Source organism: Piliocolobus tephrosceles, chromosome 11 (genome assembly GCF_002776525.5).
Source record: "Piliocolobus tephrosceles isolate RC106 chromosome 11, ASM277652v3, whole genome shotgun sequence".
Classification (NCBI taxonomy): Eukaryota; Metazoa; Chordata; class Mammalia; order Primates; family Cercopithecidae; genus Piliocolobus; species Piliocolobus tephrosceles.
The window spans coordinates 87,142,373-87,160,289 of record NC_045444.1 but is presented as its reverse complement, the minus strand read 5'-3'; the positions used below and the strand labels follow the sequence as shown (position 1 = coordinate 87,160,289).

General features: G+C 44.0%; 1 protein-coding gene across 2 annotated transcripts; it reads left to right on the top strand.

Annotated features, from left to right (window-relative positions):
- Positions 1-6,183: 6,183 nt before the first annotated feature.
- CLK1 (CDC like kinase 1) lies at positions 6,184-17,620 on the top strand. 2 transcript variants are annotated; one of them, XM_023218484.1, is made up of 13 exons: positions 6,184-6,359; positions 8,881-9,041; positions 9,275-9,503; positions 10,529-10,619; positions 10,995-11,061; positions 12,608-12,724; positions 12,813-12,979; positions 13,744-13,838; positions 13,922-14,051; positions 15,889-15,971; positions 16,305-16,384; positions 16,702-16,792; positions 17,250-17,620. In XM_023218484.1, exons 2-13 carry the CDS (start codon positions 8,881-8,883, stop codon positions 17,391-17,393), a joined length of 1,455 nt encoding a protein of 484 aa, XP_023074252.1. In that variant the 5' UTR covers positions 6,184-6,359; the 3' UTR covers positions 17,394-17,620. The 2 variants fall into 2 exon arrangements, with proteins under 2 accessions (XP_023074252.1, XP_023074262.1); XM_023218494.2 differs by lacking the exon at positions 10,529-10,619 and having other exon boundaries at positions 6,226-6,359; positions 17,250-17,617.
- Positions 17,621-17,917: the final 297 nt, after the last annotated feature.

Here is a 17,917-nt window from a genome sequence, read left to right as displayed (position 1 = left end):
TTCAGGCTATGTGTATAAGGTATATATGAAACATAAATGAACTTCATGTTTAAATTTGGGTCTCATCTCCAAGATATCTTATTATGTATATGCAAGTATCCCCAAATCTGAAAATTTGGGTATTCCTGAAACTGATACCAATGGTAAGAGCTCTACCATTAATTATTCACTTGATACAGTTAGAAAGAGGAGGGACAGTATAAAAAGTTGGTCTGAAAAGACCAGCCAATTCGTTTGCTATTTTTTCTGATTTTTTTTTTTCCTTTTTGAGACGGAGTCTGCTCTTTTACCCAGCTGGAGTACAGTGGCGCAGTCTCGCTCACTGCAACACCTGCCTCCCAGGTTCAAGCGATTCTCCTGCCTCAGCCTCCCAAGTAGCTGGGACTACAGGTGTGCGCCACCACACCCAGCTACTTTTTGTATTTTTTTTCAGTAGAGACGGGGTTTACAGAGACCATTTTGGCCAGGATGGTCTTGATCTCTTGACCTTGTGATCTGCCCACCTTGGCCTCCCAAAGTGCTGGGATTATAGGTGTGATCTTTGGGTTTACAGTAAAGGCTGTAAGAAGTCCTGGAGGCCGAGTGCGGTGGCTGACACCTATAATCCCAACACTTTGGGAGGCCAAGATGGGTGGATCACAAGGTCGGGAGATCAAGACCATCCTGGCTAACACAGTGAAACCCTGTCTCTACTGAAAATACAAAAAATTAGCTGGGCGCGGTGGTGGGCACCTGCAATCCCAGCTACTTCGGAGGCTGAGGCAGGAGAATCGCTTGAACCTGGGAGGCAGAGGTTGCAGTGAGCTGAGATCGAGCCATTGCACTCCAGCCTGGGCAACAGAGTGAGACTGCATCTCAAAAAAAAAAAAAAAAAAAGATGTCTTGGAATACAGTAAACAACATTTCCCAACTGATTTGCTTATAGATTTTTTTTTTTTCTTTTTTTTGAGACATAGTCTCACTCTTGTCACTCAGGCTGGAGTGCAATGGCACAATCTTGGCTCGCTACAACCTCCGCCTCCTGGGCTCAAGTGATTCTCCTGTGTCAGCCTCCCGAATAACTGGGATTACAGGCACCCGCCACCATGCCCAGCTATTGTTTTTTTGTATTTTTGGTAGAGATGGGGTTTCACCATGTTGGCCAGGCTGGTTGTGAACTCCTGACCTCAGGTGATCTGTCCACCTCGGCCTCCCAAAGTGCTGGGATTACAGGTGTGAGCCACCATGCCCGGCCTGCTCATGGACATGTTTTAAGGCATATCTTTTTTTTTTAATTTTAGATTCAGGAGGTACATAGGCAGGTTTGTTACAAGTGTATAATGCATGGTGCTGAGGTTTGGGCTTCTACTGATCCTGTCACCCAGACAGTGAACATAGTACCCAAAAGGAAGCTTTTCAGCCTTTGCCCCTGCCCCTTCCTCCTCCTTTCTGGAGTCCCCAGTGTCACTGTTCCCATCTTTTTGCCCATGTGAATCCAAGATTTAGTTCCCATTTATTGTAACTGAATGCAGGCTTGGCTGCACACCACTTGCAAAGTCAATAACAAGGAGGAGATGCAGTAAAAGGAAAGTAACTTTATTCCAGAGCTATTAATGGGGAAATGGCCAAAGCTGGTACCTTAAATAAATCACTTTGAACTTTAGGCTGGGGAGAGGGGCTGAAAAAGGGAACTTAGGACGGGAGGCATGCGGGAGTGGTACAGGGTTTTAGGTCTCTGTGGCTTGCTCTGGTGGCTATCTTGAGTTGCGGTCCACCTGGAGTGGGGGCTGGCATCATCTCAACAATGGCTGGGTTGTTGACTAACCACCTTAAGGTAATCTCTGGAATTTTGCAGCTGAGTCTCCAAGCCTGGTATATGTCACGATTAGCCCTTGATGGGCCAGGCACAGTGGCTCACACCTATAATCGCAGCACTTTGGGAGGCCAAGGTGGGAGGATCACCTGAGCCCAGGAGTTTGAGACCCGCCTGGGCAACACAGTGAGACCTTGAATCTACTAAAACTTGAAAAAAATATATATATGTGTGTGTGTGTGTGTGTGTGTGTGTGTGTGTATATGGCCAGATGTGGTGGCACAGTGTGTTGTAGCCCCAGCTACTGAGAAGGCTGAGGTGGGAGGATTGCTTGAGCTAGGGAAATAGAGACTGCAGTGATCCATGGAGTGGCCAGACTCCAGCCTGGGCAACAGAGTCTAGACCCTATACATAAGAGTGTATAGTGTAAGTTTAACAAGCATGCAGTTAGATAAATGTGCATAGTATAAGGGAGTGTGAGGTGGGAAAGGGAGGGAAATGGTTTTAACAAGACTACATTCTGAAATTAAGAAAGAAAGGGCCAGGCATGGTGGCTCACACCTGTAATCCCAGCAGTTTGGGAGGCTGAGGCAGGTGGATCACGAGGTCAAGAGATCGAGACCATCCTGGCCAACATGGTGGAACCCCGTCTCTATTAAAAATACAAAAATTAGCTGGGCGTGGTGGCACACACCTGTAGTCCCAGCTACTTGGGAGGCTGAGGCAGGAGAATTGCTTGAACCCGGAAGGCGGAGGTCACAGTGAGCCAAGATTGCACCACTGCACTCCAGCCTGGAAACAGAGTGAGACTTCATCTCAAAGAAAAAACGAGGAAAAAAAACAAACTTTAAAATGCATTTCAAGGCTAGGATACTTGGTTGTATTACAAGTAAGAACATAAGGCATATCTTTGAAAATATTGAAGAGTGGAGCTTTACAGAAGATCCATTTGAAAAATGCAGTGAACTAGTTAAAGGCACCAGTTTGTGGAGTTCTGGTCTGTGTTTGAATCACAGCTGTGCCCCTTACTGTGTAACTTTAGGCAAGTTAACATCTCCAAGCTTTAGTATTCTCATCCATAAATAATACCTCATAAGACAATTGTGAGGGTTAAATGTGTGTAAAGCTTCTGGCATGTAGTAAGTGGAGGCTGCTCTCCTAAGATTCATGTCCACCATAGGGCTCTCACCTCATCAAGCCATTCATTGGGTTCTACCATTGATTTCATCAAGACCATATTCTGCTCACTGCCTAGATGACAGTGGTTGGATTTGGGTGTTCCTAAAACATACCAGCCGAGCGCAGCGGCTCACGCCTGTAATTCCAGCCCTTTGGGAGCCAAGGCGGGCAGATCACCTGAGGTTGGGAGTTCGAGACAGCCTGACCAACATGCAGAAAACCTCTCTCTTAAAAATACGAAATTAGCCGGGCGTGGTGGCACAAGCCTGTAATCCCAGCTACTCGGGAGGCTGAGGCAGGAGAACTGCTTGAACCCGGGAGGCAGAGGTTGCGGTGAGCTGAGATCGAGCTGAGATCATGCCATTGGACTCCAGCCTGGACGACAAGAGCAAAACTGCATCTCAAAATGTTTCTCTTGGCATCAGTTCTTGGTTTGTCTCATTTCTTCCAATGGCTGGTCTAATTAATGTTTTGATTCTTTCTTGACTAGTTTGAAGTTAGCTTACAGCTATCCTCTTGTCACCATTTATATCTTCCACTAAACTGAGGTGCTTTTACTAGGAGCGAATCTGTATCCGTACAGGTCTGCAGCAACCTCAATTCTTGCCTCCTCAGAAGACAGAATTCGACTGAGGGGCAGGAGAGAGTGAGGCACGTTTTAGAGCAAGAGTGAAAGTTTATTAAAAAGCTTTAGAGGAGGAATGAAAGGAAGGAAAGTATGCTTGGAAGAGGACCAAGCGGGCGACTTGGAAGACAAGTGTGTGGCTTGAGCTTATGACTTGGGGTTTTATACACTGGCATCCTTCCAGGATCTTGCATTACTTCTCCCCACTTGCCCAACTCCTGAGATCTTATCGGGAAGTTGCTGCTCATCAGTTTCAGGTGTTCTCTATTAGAAGCCAGCCTTTCCCTGGTGCCAGCTGTGACCAATTACTACTTTAGCAAGACAAGTAATAACCGCATGACCATCTCACCTGATGGTTGCCCAACACTCATAGTGGGTTTTGGGGGAGCCATCTCCTGCTTTGTTCATACCTGACTAGCTACCTACTGTAACAGTGCCAGTTATACTAGTGACTTTTTTTTTTTTTTGAGACAGAGTCTCACTCTGTCGCCTGGGCTGGAATGCAGTGGCGCAGTCCCGGCTCACTGCAACTTCGGCCTGCAACTTCCGCCTCCAGGGTTCAAGCAATTCTTTTTTTTTTTTGGAGACAGAGTCTCACTCTATTGCCCAGGCTCGTGTGCAGTGTTGCGATCTTGGCTCACTGCAACAGCGCCTGGTATACTAATGACTTTACATTTAGTTTCACTTTTAAAATTTTAATCATTTAGGTTTCTAGAATTAGTATTAAGGCCTTTGGCCAGACCTTGTTTTGCCACTTTTTTTTTTGAGACGGAGTCTTGCTCTGTTGCCCAGGCTGTAGTGCAGTGGTGGATCTCGGCTCACTGCAACCTCCACCTCCCAAGTTAAAGCAATTCTCCTGCCCCACCCTCCCGAATAGCTGGGATTACAGGAGCTTGCCACCACACCCGGCTAATTTTTTGTATTTCTAATAGAGACAGGGATTTCACCATCTTGGCCAGGCTGGTCTTGAACTCCTGACCTCGTGATCCACCCACCTTGGTCTCCCATAGTGCTGGGATTTCAGGTGTGAGCCACCGCACCCGGCCTCCTCCAGGTTTTATTCTAAACTCTGCCACTTATAATTAGTGGTGCAAATATGGTTATTTTTTGGTTTTAAGAGTGTTAGTCCAAGCCACCATTTTGTAAATACCTGCCCCCCGCCCTCCCCCGTTCCCCCGGCCCTGCCCCGTCTCCCCCACAGGCTATTTTGCAGACCTTGGTCAAAGTGAAACATTCCACGGGGGTTCGGGCTGTAAGAAACATCCTGCCCAACCTCCTGAGCACAAAACGGACAAAGGACAAAGGCACCACTAAAGAAACACCCCTATCATATTCTGCTGGGAGAAAGCGCAAAGAACACCACATTCCGGCAGGGGCATGGTGGCTCACGCCTGTAATCCCAGCACTTTGGGAGGCCGAGGCGGGTGGATCACCTCAGGTCAGGAATTCCAGACCAGCCTGGCCAACGTGGCGAAACTCGGTCTCTACTAAAAATACAAAAATTAGCGGGTCGTGGTGGCGCACGCCTGCAGTCCCAGCTACCGGGGAAGCGGAGACAGGAGAATCGCTTGAACTTAGGAGGCGGAGGTTGCAGTGAGCGGAGATCACACCACTGCACTCCAGCCTGGGCGACAGAGCAAGGCTCCGTCTCAAAACAAAAACAAAAAAAAACACCACCACCACATTCCGCGGGAACAAGGGCCAGAACCGCCTCATTATGGGAACATCTTAACATCCTGCAGGGCAGCAAGCCAGCAAGCCCTATGGCCCAGGCCCCTCCCGCCCATACCTAAAAGTATCCCACTGGTGGGCACCGGCATTAGGCTGGTTCCCCACTTCTGTAGATCTCAGGCTGGACATAAAAGCCTGCATTTGCTGTAGAGCCGCCACTCTTGTTTTTTTAACGCTGGCCTTCCCTTCAAAACTTATCAAGGAGCTTTATTCTTAGAATGTGTACTCAGTTACAGCCATAAAATCATCATAGGGAGGTATGCTGGCTACCCACCGTGGGCCTAATGCAGGCACCATGAGGATCAAGGTGCAGAACATTGATTTCTGTTGGCTCACACTGAGCTGACACGTTCACTGATCCCATTACTAATCTGAAGCCATCTGACGCTAGTGGTATAACATTTATTTACCTATTTTTTAGAGACAGGGGTCTCCCTATGCTGCCCAGGCTGGTCTCGAAATCCTGGGCTCAAGCGATCCGCTCTCCTCGGCCTCCCAAAGTGCTAGGGTTACACGCGAGACCCACCGCACCGTGAAGTATTATTTTTAAAGTAATTGTTTTAGTGGTCGCAATCAGGGTACATGCTATTGTGTATCCTGAGTCCCTCACTTTTCCTTGTTCACAAGTTGTTCCTTGTTCTAGGGTTCAAAAACAATTTTCAGTGAGTGGAGACGACACTCTCCCCCAATATTTGCAGTGCTTTCTTGGTATCGGGAGACTAGAGACAACATGGCAAGCATCGACAGCTTCCTTTCATCCCCCACCTCTAGCTCCGGCCCCGGCGCCTGCGGCCACGGTGGTCACGCGTCCGCCACGCCCGAGACGCCCTCCCCTTCCGCCTGCTAGCCCCGTGCATGCCCCGCCCCGCGGCAGAGACGCGCTCGTTGCGTCATCAGTGTTTTCGAGGCGAGTGCCGACGCAGCAGCTGTCAGCTCCATTTTGTTGTTGGTGCTCGTCGCAGTCAGCTGGGTGATTCCCGTGATTGCGTTACAAGCTTTGTCTCCTTCGACTTGGAGTCTTTGTGCAGGACGGTAAGACGCAGGAGGGAGCGGACTAGGTGACAGGGCCGTTCCTGTGAGCCTCGCGGGCGTCTGGCGATGCCACCTCTTCCCGCTTGTTTGCCGCCCGCCGTCCCCGGCGCGACGACTGCCTGCTCCTTTCACTCCCAGGCTGCATAATGGCGGCGCGCCCCTCTTTCCTGCGCGGCCGAGCCCGTCGCCGCCGGATCCGGCCTGTGGGAGTAGTTACGGTGTTTGCTAGGCCGGCCGCCCTCTTGGAGTGTTCGCCCTACGCTGAGGGAGCGGCGCCGCCTGACGTGGGAGGGAGGGTCGGGCGGGCGCCATGTTCTGGGCCGCCTCGGCCGAGCTGTAAGATGGCGGCTGGGCGGAGGCCGGCCTTGGCACTGTGGCCGGAAAGGCGAGGCTCCCTGTTGGGGGTGGGGTTTGCTGGTGTTCCGGAATGTGCTTGAAGCACGCAGCTGTGGAGAAATGTGTGAAGCAACCCATAGGGGTTACAGTTAATGTCTAGTGGTTAAAGGGTCGGCGTAAACGTCGCGAGTAGCTTTGTCCCCAGTGGTGTTAACAAAAACGAGACTTAGAAACCCAAGGAAAGAGAAATGCCGGGGTGTATTTGAAGGAGCGTTGTGACAGAAGTCAGGTGACCGAGCATTTTATGCGATGGCGTTTCAACCCACTCCTCTTGGGTTAGCAGTTGGAGCTTTTGGTTTTTTGGAGTCTCGCTCTGTCGCGCAGGCTAGAGTGTAGTGGCGCGATCTGGGGTCACTGCAGCCTCCGCCTGGCGGGTTCAAGCGATTCTCCTGCTGCCTCAGTCTCTCGAGTATCTGGGATTGCAGGCGCGCGCCACCGCGTCCGGCTAAGGTTTGTATTTTTAGTAGAGACGGAGTGTCACCGTATTAGGCTGGCCTCAAACTCTTGACCTCAGGTGATCCATCCGCCTCGGTCTCCCAAAGTGCTGGGATTACAGGGCCCCGCCTCCTTTTTTTTTTTTTTTTGAGAGAAGGTCTCGTCCCTGTCGCCCAGACCGGAGTGCAAGTGGCGCAGTGAGGGCTCACTGCAGCCTCGACATCCGGGCTCAGGTGATCTTCCCACGACTCCTGAGTAGTTGGGACTACAGGCGCGCGCTACCACCCCCGGTTAATTTTTTATTTTTTGTAGAGTCAGGGTCTCGCTGTGTTCCTCTGGCTGGTCTCGAATTCCTGGGCTCAAGCAACCATCCAGCTTCGGCCTCCCAAAGTGCTGGGGTTACAGGCATAAGCCACGGCCCCCGACACGGTTGGAGGGCTTTAAAAATTGTACTCGGCCGGGTCCAATGGTCGTGGGTTATTAGAACTTAATAGTTATTAGTGTCACGAAAATTAGTGTACAACCTCTACAGCTAAAATTTGACAGGCTTAAAAAAAAAAAAAAAAGAATTGTAGCCAAAGACGCAGAGGGGTTCCACCTGGAAGAAAGAATGGCAGTTGATGAATTTCTTTTTTTTTTTTTTTGGAGACGGAGTCTTGCTCTGTCGCCCGCGCTGGAGTGCAGTGGCCGGATCTCAGCTCACTGCAAGCTCCGCCTCCCGGGTTCACGCCATTCTCCTGCCTCAGCCTCCGGAGTAGCTGGGACCACAGGTGCCGCCACCTCGCCCGGCTAGTTTTTTGTATTTTTAGTAGAGACGGGGTTTCACCGTGTTAGCCAGGATGGTCTCGATCGCCTGACCTCGTGATCCGCCTGTCTCGGCCTCCCAAAGTGCTGGGATTACAGGCTTGAGCCACCGCGCCCGGCCCTGAATTTCTATATAATGTCTTTTTCAAGTCGTTAGGTTAGAGATTCTCGATTTTCGAAGGATTTCTGAAAAGAAAGTGGTTCCTACCATTCCCAAATTGTGTTAACATTGCGTTTAGGATAAATTATGTCGTATGTGATTGGGAGTGGTACTGGAAAGATGGTGTTTTGTTGTTGTTATATTCTGATGCCATCGTTGCCTTCGTGTGTAATTGAAGTCCTTGGTAGTTTCATTTATTCGTATGCAGAAATACTCTATAATGATGATTCTGTGATGATTCTGTCAGCAACTCAGATACAATTCTGATTATGTTTGCAGTAATCAGTAATGCGGTGTTGGTGAGGAACATTTATGATTGCATTTTAGTTGGAGACTAGTTTCTGGTACACGTTTAAAAGGGGAGAATGACGTGTGGACTTCTGTAGTACGTTTGTGCTACTGGTAGGGCAGGGGTAAAATTTACCAAAATTAGTAATTTGTGATTCCTCCCTCAGCTTTTTTCACTTTTTTTACATTCTTCCAATAAATCTGGGCATGATATGGCTAATGCAGAGTGCCTGTGAATAAAGTTCAAACTGCAGATCAAATTGCAGAATATGGGACAACATAATCTTTGGATTTATCAGTGATTTCAGATTGAGTGACAATGATTATTAACTTTTGATTTTAAAACAATGAGGTCCCGAGGGGACCTTTGTAAATACGAATTTTAAACAGCTCAGTGTGGGATACAATTTAACTAGGAAAAACTTGCCTTTTATGTAGATGAGACACTCAAAGAGAACTTACTGTCCTGATTGGGATGACAAGGATTGGGATTATGGAAAATGGAGGAGCAGCAGCAGTCATAAAAGAAGAAAGAGATCACATAGCAGTGCCCGGGAGAACAAGCGCTGCAAATACAATCACTCTAAAATGTGTGATAGGTAAGGAGGATACTTAAAATATCTGAATATAAAAATACATTATTAGACAAAACTAGTATCACTTAAAATAAGTACTTGATTACTACCATTCCTTTGTGTTTCTAATGAGAGATGGTTTGTAATGTTTGTAAAATTAAGGTGGTTGTGGGGGAGTCTAAGTGCTGTGCTGTGTTGAGAATGTGAGGATATTTGGTCTTAGCATAAAACATTGAAAATAATTTTTATTTCTCTAGCCATTATTTGGAAAGCAGGTCTATAAATGAGAAAGATTATCATAGTCGACGCTACATTGATGAGTACAGAAATGACTACAATCAAGGATGTGAACCTGGACATCGCCATAGAGACCATGAAAGCCGATATCAGAACCATAGTAGCAAGTCTTCTGGTAGAAGTGGAAGAAGTAGTTATAAAAGCAAACACAGGATTCACCACAGTACTTCACATCGTCGTTCACATGGGGTATGAACGTTTTTAAAACATTTTGGAAATTTTATATCCCACGTGGAACAGGGAAACTTGAATTTTTGCGTTTGATTATTTGAGAAAGTTTTTAGATGAAATCATCTCAGTTTTAACCTGCAGGATTTTTTCTGTGTGTGTTCATTGGATAGGAAATTCTGGAAATAAAGTACACATTTAGCTCTATAATTTAATTATTGGTTGACTCCTAATTGACATTCCAGTGAAATGGTGGGAATTAATTGATTTAATTTAGATTAGTTGAAAATGATTACAAAATATTCTAAAAGGTTTTTTACGGTACTTCAAGAAATCTGATTAGTTTTGATATATTGAAACCTTATCACAAAAGTAGAACAGGCATTTTATTTTTGTATAATTTAGGATTAGGTATGCTTCTTTGTTCTAACAAGGCATGTTTTCTAACCCTTCTTTCACTAAGCAAACCAAAGCAGATTTGAACTGTTATGGGTTATATATTAATTTGGAGATCAGTTCAGATGACATTAAAAATGCTGTAGTGTTATTCTTACATGCCAAATCTTTTTTTCCCCAAAATTAGCACTTTAATTTTATTTACTGTTATAATATTTGTTTTCTTAGATTAGCTAGGAAATCTTAATTTGGCCACCGTCTACTTTGACAAGTAAATATTACATCCGACAATTTTGCAACATTAAATTAGAACACTAGAAACTAAAAAATTATGTTTCAGTGAATGCTACAACTAAGCATTTTTTTTTTTTAAGAAAATCAATTGTATTATGTTTTGTTGCCTTGCCACTTTGAGTATCTTATCTGAAAATCTGTTCCTTGCCATGTTTTTCTCCTGTTAACATAAACTATGTGCCCTGTGAATTTCTGGGGACTGAATTTGAAATTGCTCCTGCCAACCGTTTGTGGCCTGGCGTGTATCTGAATGCCTGAATATCTCCCCGCTGAATGAATTTCGTATTCTGCCCTGAATTCACTCGGGTATATTGATTGGCTGGATGATCTTGGTGCCGCCCACTTGACGTTTCCAGAAGAGTCACCGAAGGAAAAGAACCAGGAGTGTAGAGGATGATGAGGAGGGTCACCTGATCTGTCAGAGTGGAGACGTACTAAGTGCAAGATGTATAGAATATTTTTCAACACTTATTAACTTTTCAGATAACATAATCTATATATAGATTAAGCTTTCAGGGATTTGGAAATCTTTTTTTCTTTCTCTTTTTTTGTTTTATTTTTCCATTTCTTTTGGTGGGGGGGATTGTATTTTTGCTTTCTTTAGAAATGTAATGTTTGTTATACAGAACTTCCAGAACAGTAATCAAATTAATGAAATTAGACCTAATAATTATGTTTTTTGCTGGTGTTGACCAATAAAATAAATATCTAGTGATAAGGAAATTTGTAGCATCAACTAGAATAATCTACATTGATAGCATTTATTGTGATAAGTACATTGTTTCCACTTCTTGATATGACTGAGTTATTTCTCTCTTTTAGATGAAATTGTTGATACTTTAGGTGAAGGAGCTTTTGGAAAAGTTGTGGAGTGCATCGATCATAAAGCGTAAGTTTCCCATGTTGGAATTACATTTAGGGAAGTTGGCAATATGGGTAATTTGATTTAGCTTTAGAAAATGGTCTGACTGAGTTAGATACATATCTTTATACCCTTTTTTACTTGGATGTGAGAAACTTCCAGTTACAGGTACTTATCCCTTCATAAGTTTTAAACAGCTACTAATAGTACGTATAGCTTCTAATTTTAGGCTGAGAACACACTTTATATTGTTTTGAAAGTATTCTTTTGTTGTCCTACTGGACACTGTTGTTAGGCCACACTTTCTTCCCCCGCCATATTAGTGGTTCTCGGCCTTGGTTTTTTGAGAGGTTTGCCTACCCCAGACCTTTTCAGGGTAGTTACGTAGGAATCTGTGTATTTAGGAACTGCCGTAATTCATTCTGATAACAGCCAGAGATAACTTAGTGTCCCAAGTTTAATTATGTATGTTTATCAAACTACTGATTGAATTTTTTTTTTTTTTCTCAAGACAGAGTCTTGCTCTGTCACCCAGGGGGGATGGAGTGCAGTGGCACAATCTCAGCTCACTGCATCCTCTGCCTCCCGGGTTCAGGTGATTCCTCTGCCTCAGCCTCCTGAATAGGTGGAACTACAGGCACATGCCACCCTGCCTAGCTATTTTTTCTTTTAGTAGAGACAGAGTTTGACTATGTTGGCCAGGCTGGTCTCGATCTCCTGACCTCAGGTGATCTGCCCACCTCAGGCTCCCAAAGTGCTGGGATTACAGGCATGAGCGTCCGGCTCCAGCCATGAAATTTCTTAAGATGGTATAGAATTTTTTCCGTTGCCCTCCCTGTTTGTTGTTGTTGTTATTCCTCTTCCTGAATGGCAAAGCAGTTTTGAGGAGGCTTCCTACTATTAATTGGTAAGGACATGAGAGCTAGAGTTTTTTTTTTTTTGTTTTTGGTTTTTTTTTTCCTTTCCCTGAGATGGAGTGTTGGTCTGTCGCCCAGGTTGGGGTGCAGTGGTGCAATCTTGGCTCACTGCAGCCTCCACCTTCCGGGTTCACGTGATTCTCCTGCCTCAGCCTCCCAAGAAGCTGGGATTACAGGCACACACCACCATGCCTGGCTGATTTTCGTATTTTTGGTAGAGACAGGGTTCCACCATGTTGGCCAGGCTGGTCTCAAACTTCTGACCTTAACTGATACGCTACCTTCGGCCTCCCAAGGTGCTGGGATTATAGGCGTGAGCCACTGCACCTGGCCCTAGAGCTCTTTACTCTGTCCCCACTGTATCCTAACTCTTCTGGCCACCTGGACTAAAGAACATTTGAGATAATGTTTGACAGTGACAGGTACCTAGGAAGAAGTTGTTTAGCTGAAATACCAAAAAATAACTCATGTGAATGGTGGTTTGAGGAAAGAAATTTGTGTCATTCAGCATGTAATATAATCAGAACTGACACTAAACCATAAATTAAAAAAAAATACAGTGGGTCAGAGTAGAAGTAGTACAGTTTGAAGTCAGTGATAACTGGAATTGAGCATCATGTCTGTCATTCTGAAATTTGCATGCATCTTTCCAACAGGGGAGGTAGACATGTAGCAGTAAAAATAGTTAAAAATGTGGATAGATACTGTGAAGCTGCTCGCTCAGAAATACAAGTTCTGGAACACTTGAATACAACAGACCCCAACAGTACTTTGTAAGTATCAGATTAGAACTTGGGAAGTGGTGTCAGGTATATTTAAATTAGGAGCAGCTATACTTAGCTATTTTTCTTGTGTTTATAGCCGCTGTGTCCAAATGTTGGAATGGTTTGAGCATCATGGTCATATTTGCATTGTTTTTGAACTACTGGGACTTAGTACTTATGACTTCATTAAAGAAAATGGTTTTCTACCATTTCGACTGGATCATATCAGAAAGATGGCATATCAGATATGCAAGTCTGTGAATTGTAAGTTCTTGGTATATCTTTGTTAATTTGCTAGTTTTATCCATTCCACAAAATAAAATGTACATCCTAAGTATATACAATTTTTATTTGATTAAAAATGAGGGAAGAAGAGTAGGTATGAAGAGATTTGATCACAGGCTGTTGATCAGCAGTGTACATTTGATTCAATAAGTAGGATATCCATCATATAACAATATACTGTGTTGCAGACTATAATTTATACTTTTCTGGTGCATAAAAATAGTAACTTCAAATGCTGGCTAAAAATTAAGGCATGGTATATCATAAAAGAAAGCTTCATAAGAGGTAATGAGTTTTAGTTACTGGTGATTTTCTAGCAGACTGGAATGTTGTTGACCATTCTTCTTTGGGCATATGGGAAAGGAATCAGAGGTTTTTTGTTGGGGTTTTTTGTTTTGAGACGGAGTCCCGCTTTGCTGCCCAGGCTGAAGTGCAGTGGCGCAGTCTTCACTCACTGGGAACTCTGCCTCCCCGGTTCAAGTGATTCTCCTGCCACAGCCTTCCGAGTAGCTGGGACTACAGGCACATGCCACCATGCTCGGCTAATTTTTGTAATTTTAGTAGAGACAGGGTTTCACTGTAATGGTCTGGGTGGTCTCGAACTCCTGACCTCAAGTGATCCACCTGCCTTGGCCTCCAAAGTGCTGGGATTACAGGTGTGAGCCACTGAATGTGGCCTGTTGTGGGGTTTTGTGGTTTGGTTTGATGTTTTCTGATTATGACAACTTTCTCTTTATTCTCAGTTTTGCACAGTAATAAGTTGACTCACACAGACTTAAAGCCTGAAAACATCTTATTTGTGCAGTCTGACTACACAGAGGCATATAATCCCAAAATAGTAAGTCTTCCAAAGTATTCATAAAGTGAATATCTTATACCTTAATAGCTTATGCCTTCTTAACCATAATATATGATTTTCAGAAACGTGATGAACGCACCTTAATAAATCCAGATATTAAAGTTGTAGACTTTGGAAGTGCAACATATGATGATGAACATCACAGTACATTGGTATCTACAAGACATTATAGAGCACCTGAAGTTATTTTAGGTGAGTATTGATTGTCCTTTGAGAACCTTTGTATTTCCTTATTGAGACTTAAAATTTTTTTGCAGTTTTAGGTCTTACTAAAGACCATTTTCTCTTTAAGGGATAAGTATCATGAAGTGCATTAAGGATTTTAAGCTCTCAATTGTATCAGATAGTTAGTTCTGGGAATTTGAGCAAGTGGCTTAACCTTTCTGGAATTGTTTTCACATTTGTAGTTATGTGGTAGGGTTTTTTAATGTAATAGTTTATTGCCAAGTGGGGCGCAGTGGCTCACATCTGTAATTCCCAGCATTTTGGGAGACCGAGGCGGGCACGTCACGAGGTCAGGAGATCAAGACCATCCTGGCTAACACGATGAAACCCCAACTCTACAAAAAAATTTGCTGGGTGTGGTGGTGTACACATCAGTAGTTCCAGCTACTCAGGAGGCTGAGGCAGGAGAATTGCTTGAACACCCAGGAGGCGGAGGTTGCAGTGAGCCAAGATTGCGCCACTGCACTCCAGCCTGGGCAACAGAGCGAGACTCCGTCTCAGAAAATTGTTTAATGCCTACTGTATTCCAGACTGTGTATAACACTATATATTTTATTTATTTATTTTTATCACTTATTTGTTTTTTAGGTGGAGACTTGCTTTGTTGCCCAGGCTGGAGTGCAGTGCTGCGATCTTGGCTCACTGCAACTTCTGCCTCCTGGGTTCAAGCAATTCTCCTGCCTCAGCCTCCTGAGTTGCTGGGATTATAGGCACCCACCACCACGCCCAGCTAATTTTCTTATTTTTGGTAGAAATGGGGTTTCACCATGTTGGCCAGGCTGGTCTCAAACTGCTGACCTGGAGCAGTCTGCCGGCCTTGGCCTTGCAAAGTGCTGGGATTACAGGCATGAGCCACTGCGCCCGGCCATGTATATTGTATTTAACCTTGGATTAAGTTATTGCTTTAGTATCATCCAGCTCAAACATCATGTTGCACATATATGTGTGTGTGTATATATATATATATAAGTTTTTTTTTTTTTGAGACGGAGTCTTGCTCTGTCACCCAGGCTGGAGTGCGGTGGTGCGATCTCAGCTCACTGCAAGCTCTGCCTCCCGGGTTCATGCCATTCTCCCACCTCAGCCTCCTGAGTAGCAGGGACTACAGGCACCTGCCACCACGCCCGGCTAATTTTGTTTTTGTGTTTTTAGTAGAGGCAGGGTTTCACCGTGTTAGCCAGGATGATCTCGATCTTCTGACCTTGTGCTCCACCTGCCTCGGCCTCCCAAAGGGCTGGGATTACAGGCGTGAGCCACCGTGCCCAGCCAATTCATTATATATGTATATGTAAATAGAGATGAGATCTCACTAGGTTGCCTAGGCTGGTCTTGAACTCCTGAGCTCAAGCAGTTCTCCCATCTTGGCCTCCCAAAGCACTGGATTACAGGTGTGAGCCACTGTGCCCAGCCTACATTACATATGCTTTTTTAAAAAAGTATTACTGTTGACCAGGCGCCATGGCTCACGCCTGTAATCCCAGCACTTTGGGAGGCCGAGGCAGGCGGATCATGGGGTCAGGAGATCGAGACCACGGTGAAACCCTGTTTCTACTAAAAACACAAAAAATTAGCTGGGCGTGGTGGCAGGCGCCTGTAGTCCCAGCTACTTGGGAGGCTGAGGCAGGAGAATGGCATGAACCCGGGAGGCGGAGCTTGCATTAAGCCGAGATCGCACCACTGCTCTCCAGCCTGAGCAACAGAGGAGACTGTCTAAAAGAAAACAGAAAAGTATTACTGCTAACATTTTAATTTCTTTAACAAATAGTGAAGATTTTTTTCCCTTACATTTTGCTTTGCTTTGCAGCCCTAGGGTGGTCCCAACCATGTGATGTCTGGAGTATAGGATGCATTCTTATTGAATACTATCTGGGGTTTACCGTATTTCCAGTAAGTGACAATGATGTATTCAACCTTGCTTTGCACAAGAAAAGTGCCTGTTTATATGAAGAAATAAAGTATACATACACATTTAGATAGCTTCTTCCCCCATTATAGACTATTCATTGTAGATAAGCATAAATTAAAATGAAACTAATTCATATTTCTTTCATGATTGTTTTATTTAAAACTTTTAAGTATATAAGCAATTATCCGTGTCCATGTAGGAAATCATTGGCAAGTTTGTTCTGCAAGCATTAATGTTTTTTGCTGTCAGCTTTTAACTATGTCTGTTTTGGTGGTCATCTTCCTCAGGTTTGTTTGTTTTTATTTTATTTCTAGACACACGATAGTAAGGAGCACTTAGCAATGATGGAAAGGATTCTCGGACCTCTACCAAAACATATGATACAGAAAACCAGGTACGTTTTAAGAGTTAGTGACATCCTTAGTATCATTTGATCACATCTTCTGATTAGAACTTAATTTTTAAAAAAAATTTTCACTCTACCAAGTCTCAGGAGCTGATTAAGAACTTTATAAATAATGAAGTCAGACTAATATTTTTATCGGTTAAATAGTAGATTACCTTGGTGCAAAGCAGGTAACGTTTCTATCCCATGGCTTCCATTTAAGTCTCTAGAAAAGTGATCTGGGAAAGCATAGTGATTGATAACCTTTGCTAGCTGTTTTAAGTTTTCAGTGTTATAAACATGAATGGATATTGACTTACTTTTAGGAAACGTAAATATTTTCACCATGATCGATTAGACTGGGATGAACACAGTTCTGCCGGCAGATATGTTTCAAGGCGCTGTAAACCTCTGAAGGTAAGCCTTTAAGACATTGCTCAAATAGTCAAAACTTTGAGTTTCTTCTGTTTCTCTTTTGAGACAGAACCTTGTTTCGTTGCCCAGGCTGGAGTAGAGTGGCACGATCTTGGCCCAGCTCATTGCAACCTCTGCATCCCAGGCTCAAGTGAGTCTCGGCCTCCCAAGTAGCTGGGATTACAGATGCACGCCACCATGCTTTTTTTTTTTTTTTTTTTTTTTTCCTCCAAATAGTAAAGACAGGGTTTTACTATGTTAGCCAGGCTGGTCTTGAACCCCTGCCCTCAAGTGATCCGCCTGCCTTGGCCTCCCAGAGTGCTGGGATTATAGGCGTGGGTGACCATGCCTGGCCTCTTTTCCGTTTTTATGGTGGTTATATATAGTGGTTTACTATACTGTTACACGGTATAGTAAATGGTAGTGGAAAAGGCTGTTGAATTTCTTCTTTTTCTTCCAGGAATTTATGCTTTCTCAGGATGTTGAACATGAGTGTCTCTTTGACCTCATTCAGAAAATGTTGGAGTATGATCCAGCCAAAAGAATTACTCTCAAAGAAGCCTTAAAGCATCCTTTCTTTGACCTTCTGAAGAAAACTCTATAGATCTGTAATTGGACAGCTCTCTTGAAGAGATCTTATAGACTGTATCAGTCTAATTTTTAAATTTTAAGTTATTTTGTACAGCTTTGTAAATTCTTAACGTTTTTGTATTGCCATGTTTATTTTGTTTGGGTAATTTGATTGGTTAAGTACATAGCTAAGTAATGAACATCTTTTTCAGTAATTGTAAAGTGATTTATTCAGAATAAATTTTTTGTGCTTATGAAGTTGATATGTATATGAACAGTTTGTTCTAAGTACCATTTTTCTTCCTACCTCAAAGAATGGACATAGATTTCTGTTTTTGGAGATTTCCTCAGGTCTGGGAAAATTTAGCTTCATTTCCATTTTAGGGATTGTCAAGATTGAGACTTACTGCCTCATAAGTTAAATGTAATGAAACCAGATTATGGGACACAGTTCTGCCAGCAGATATGTTTCAAGGCGCTGTAAACCTCTGAAGGTAAGCCTTTGAGACATTGCTCAAATAGTCAAAACTTTGAGTCTCTTCTGTTTGTCTTTTGAGA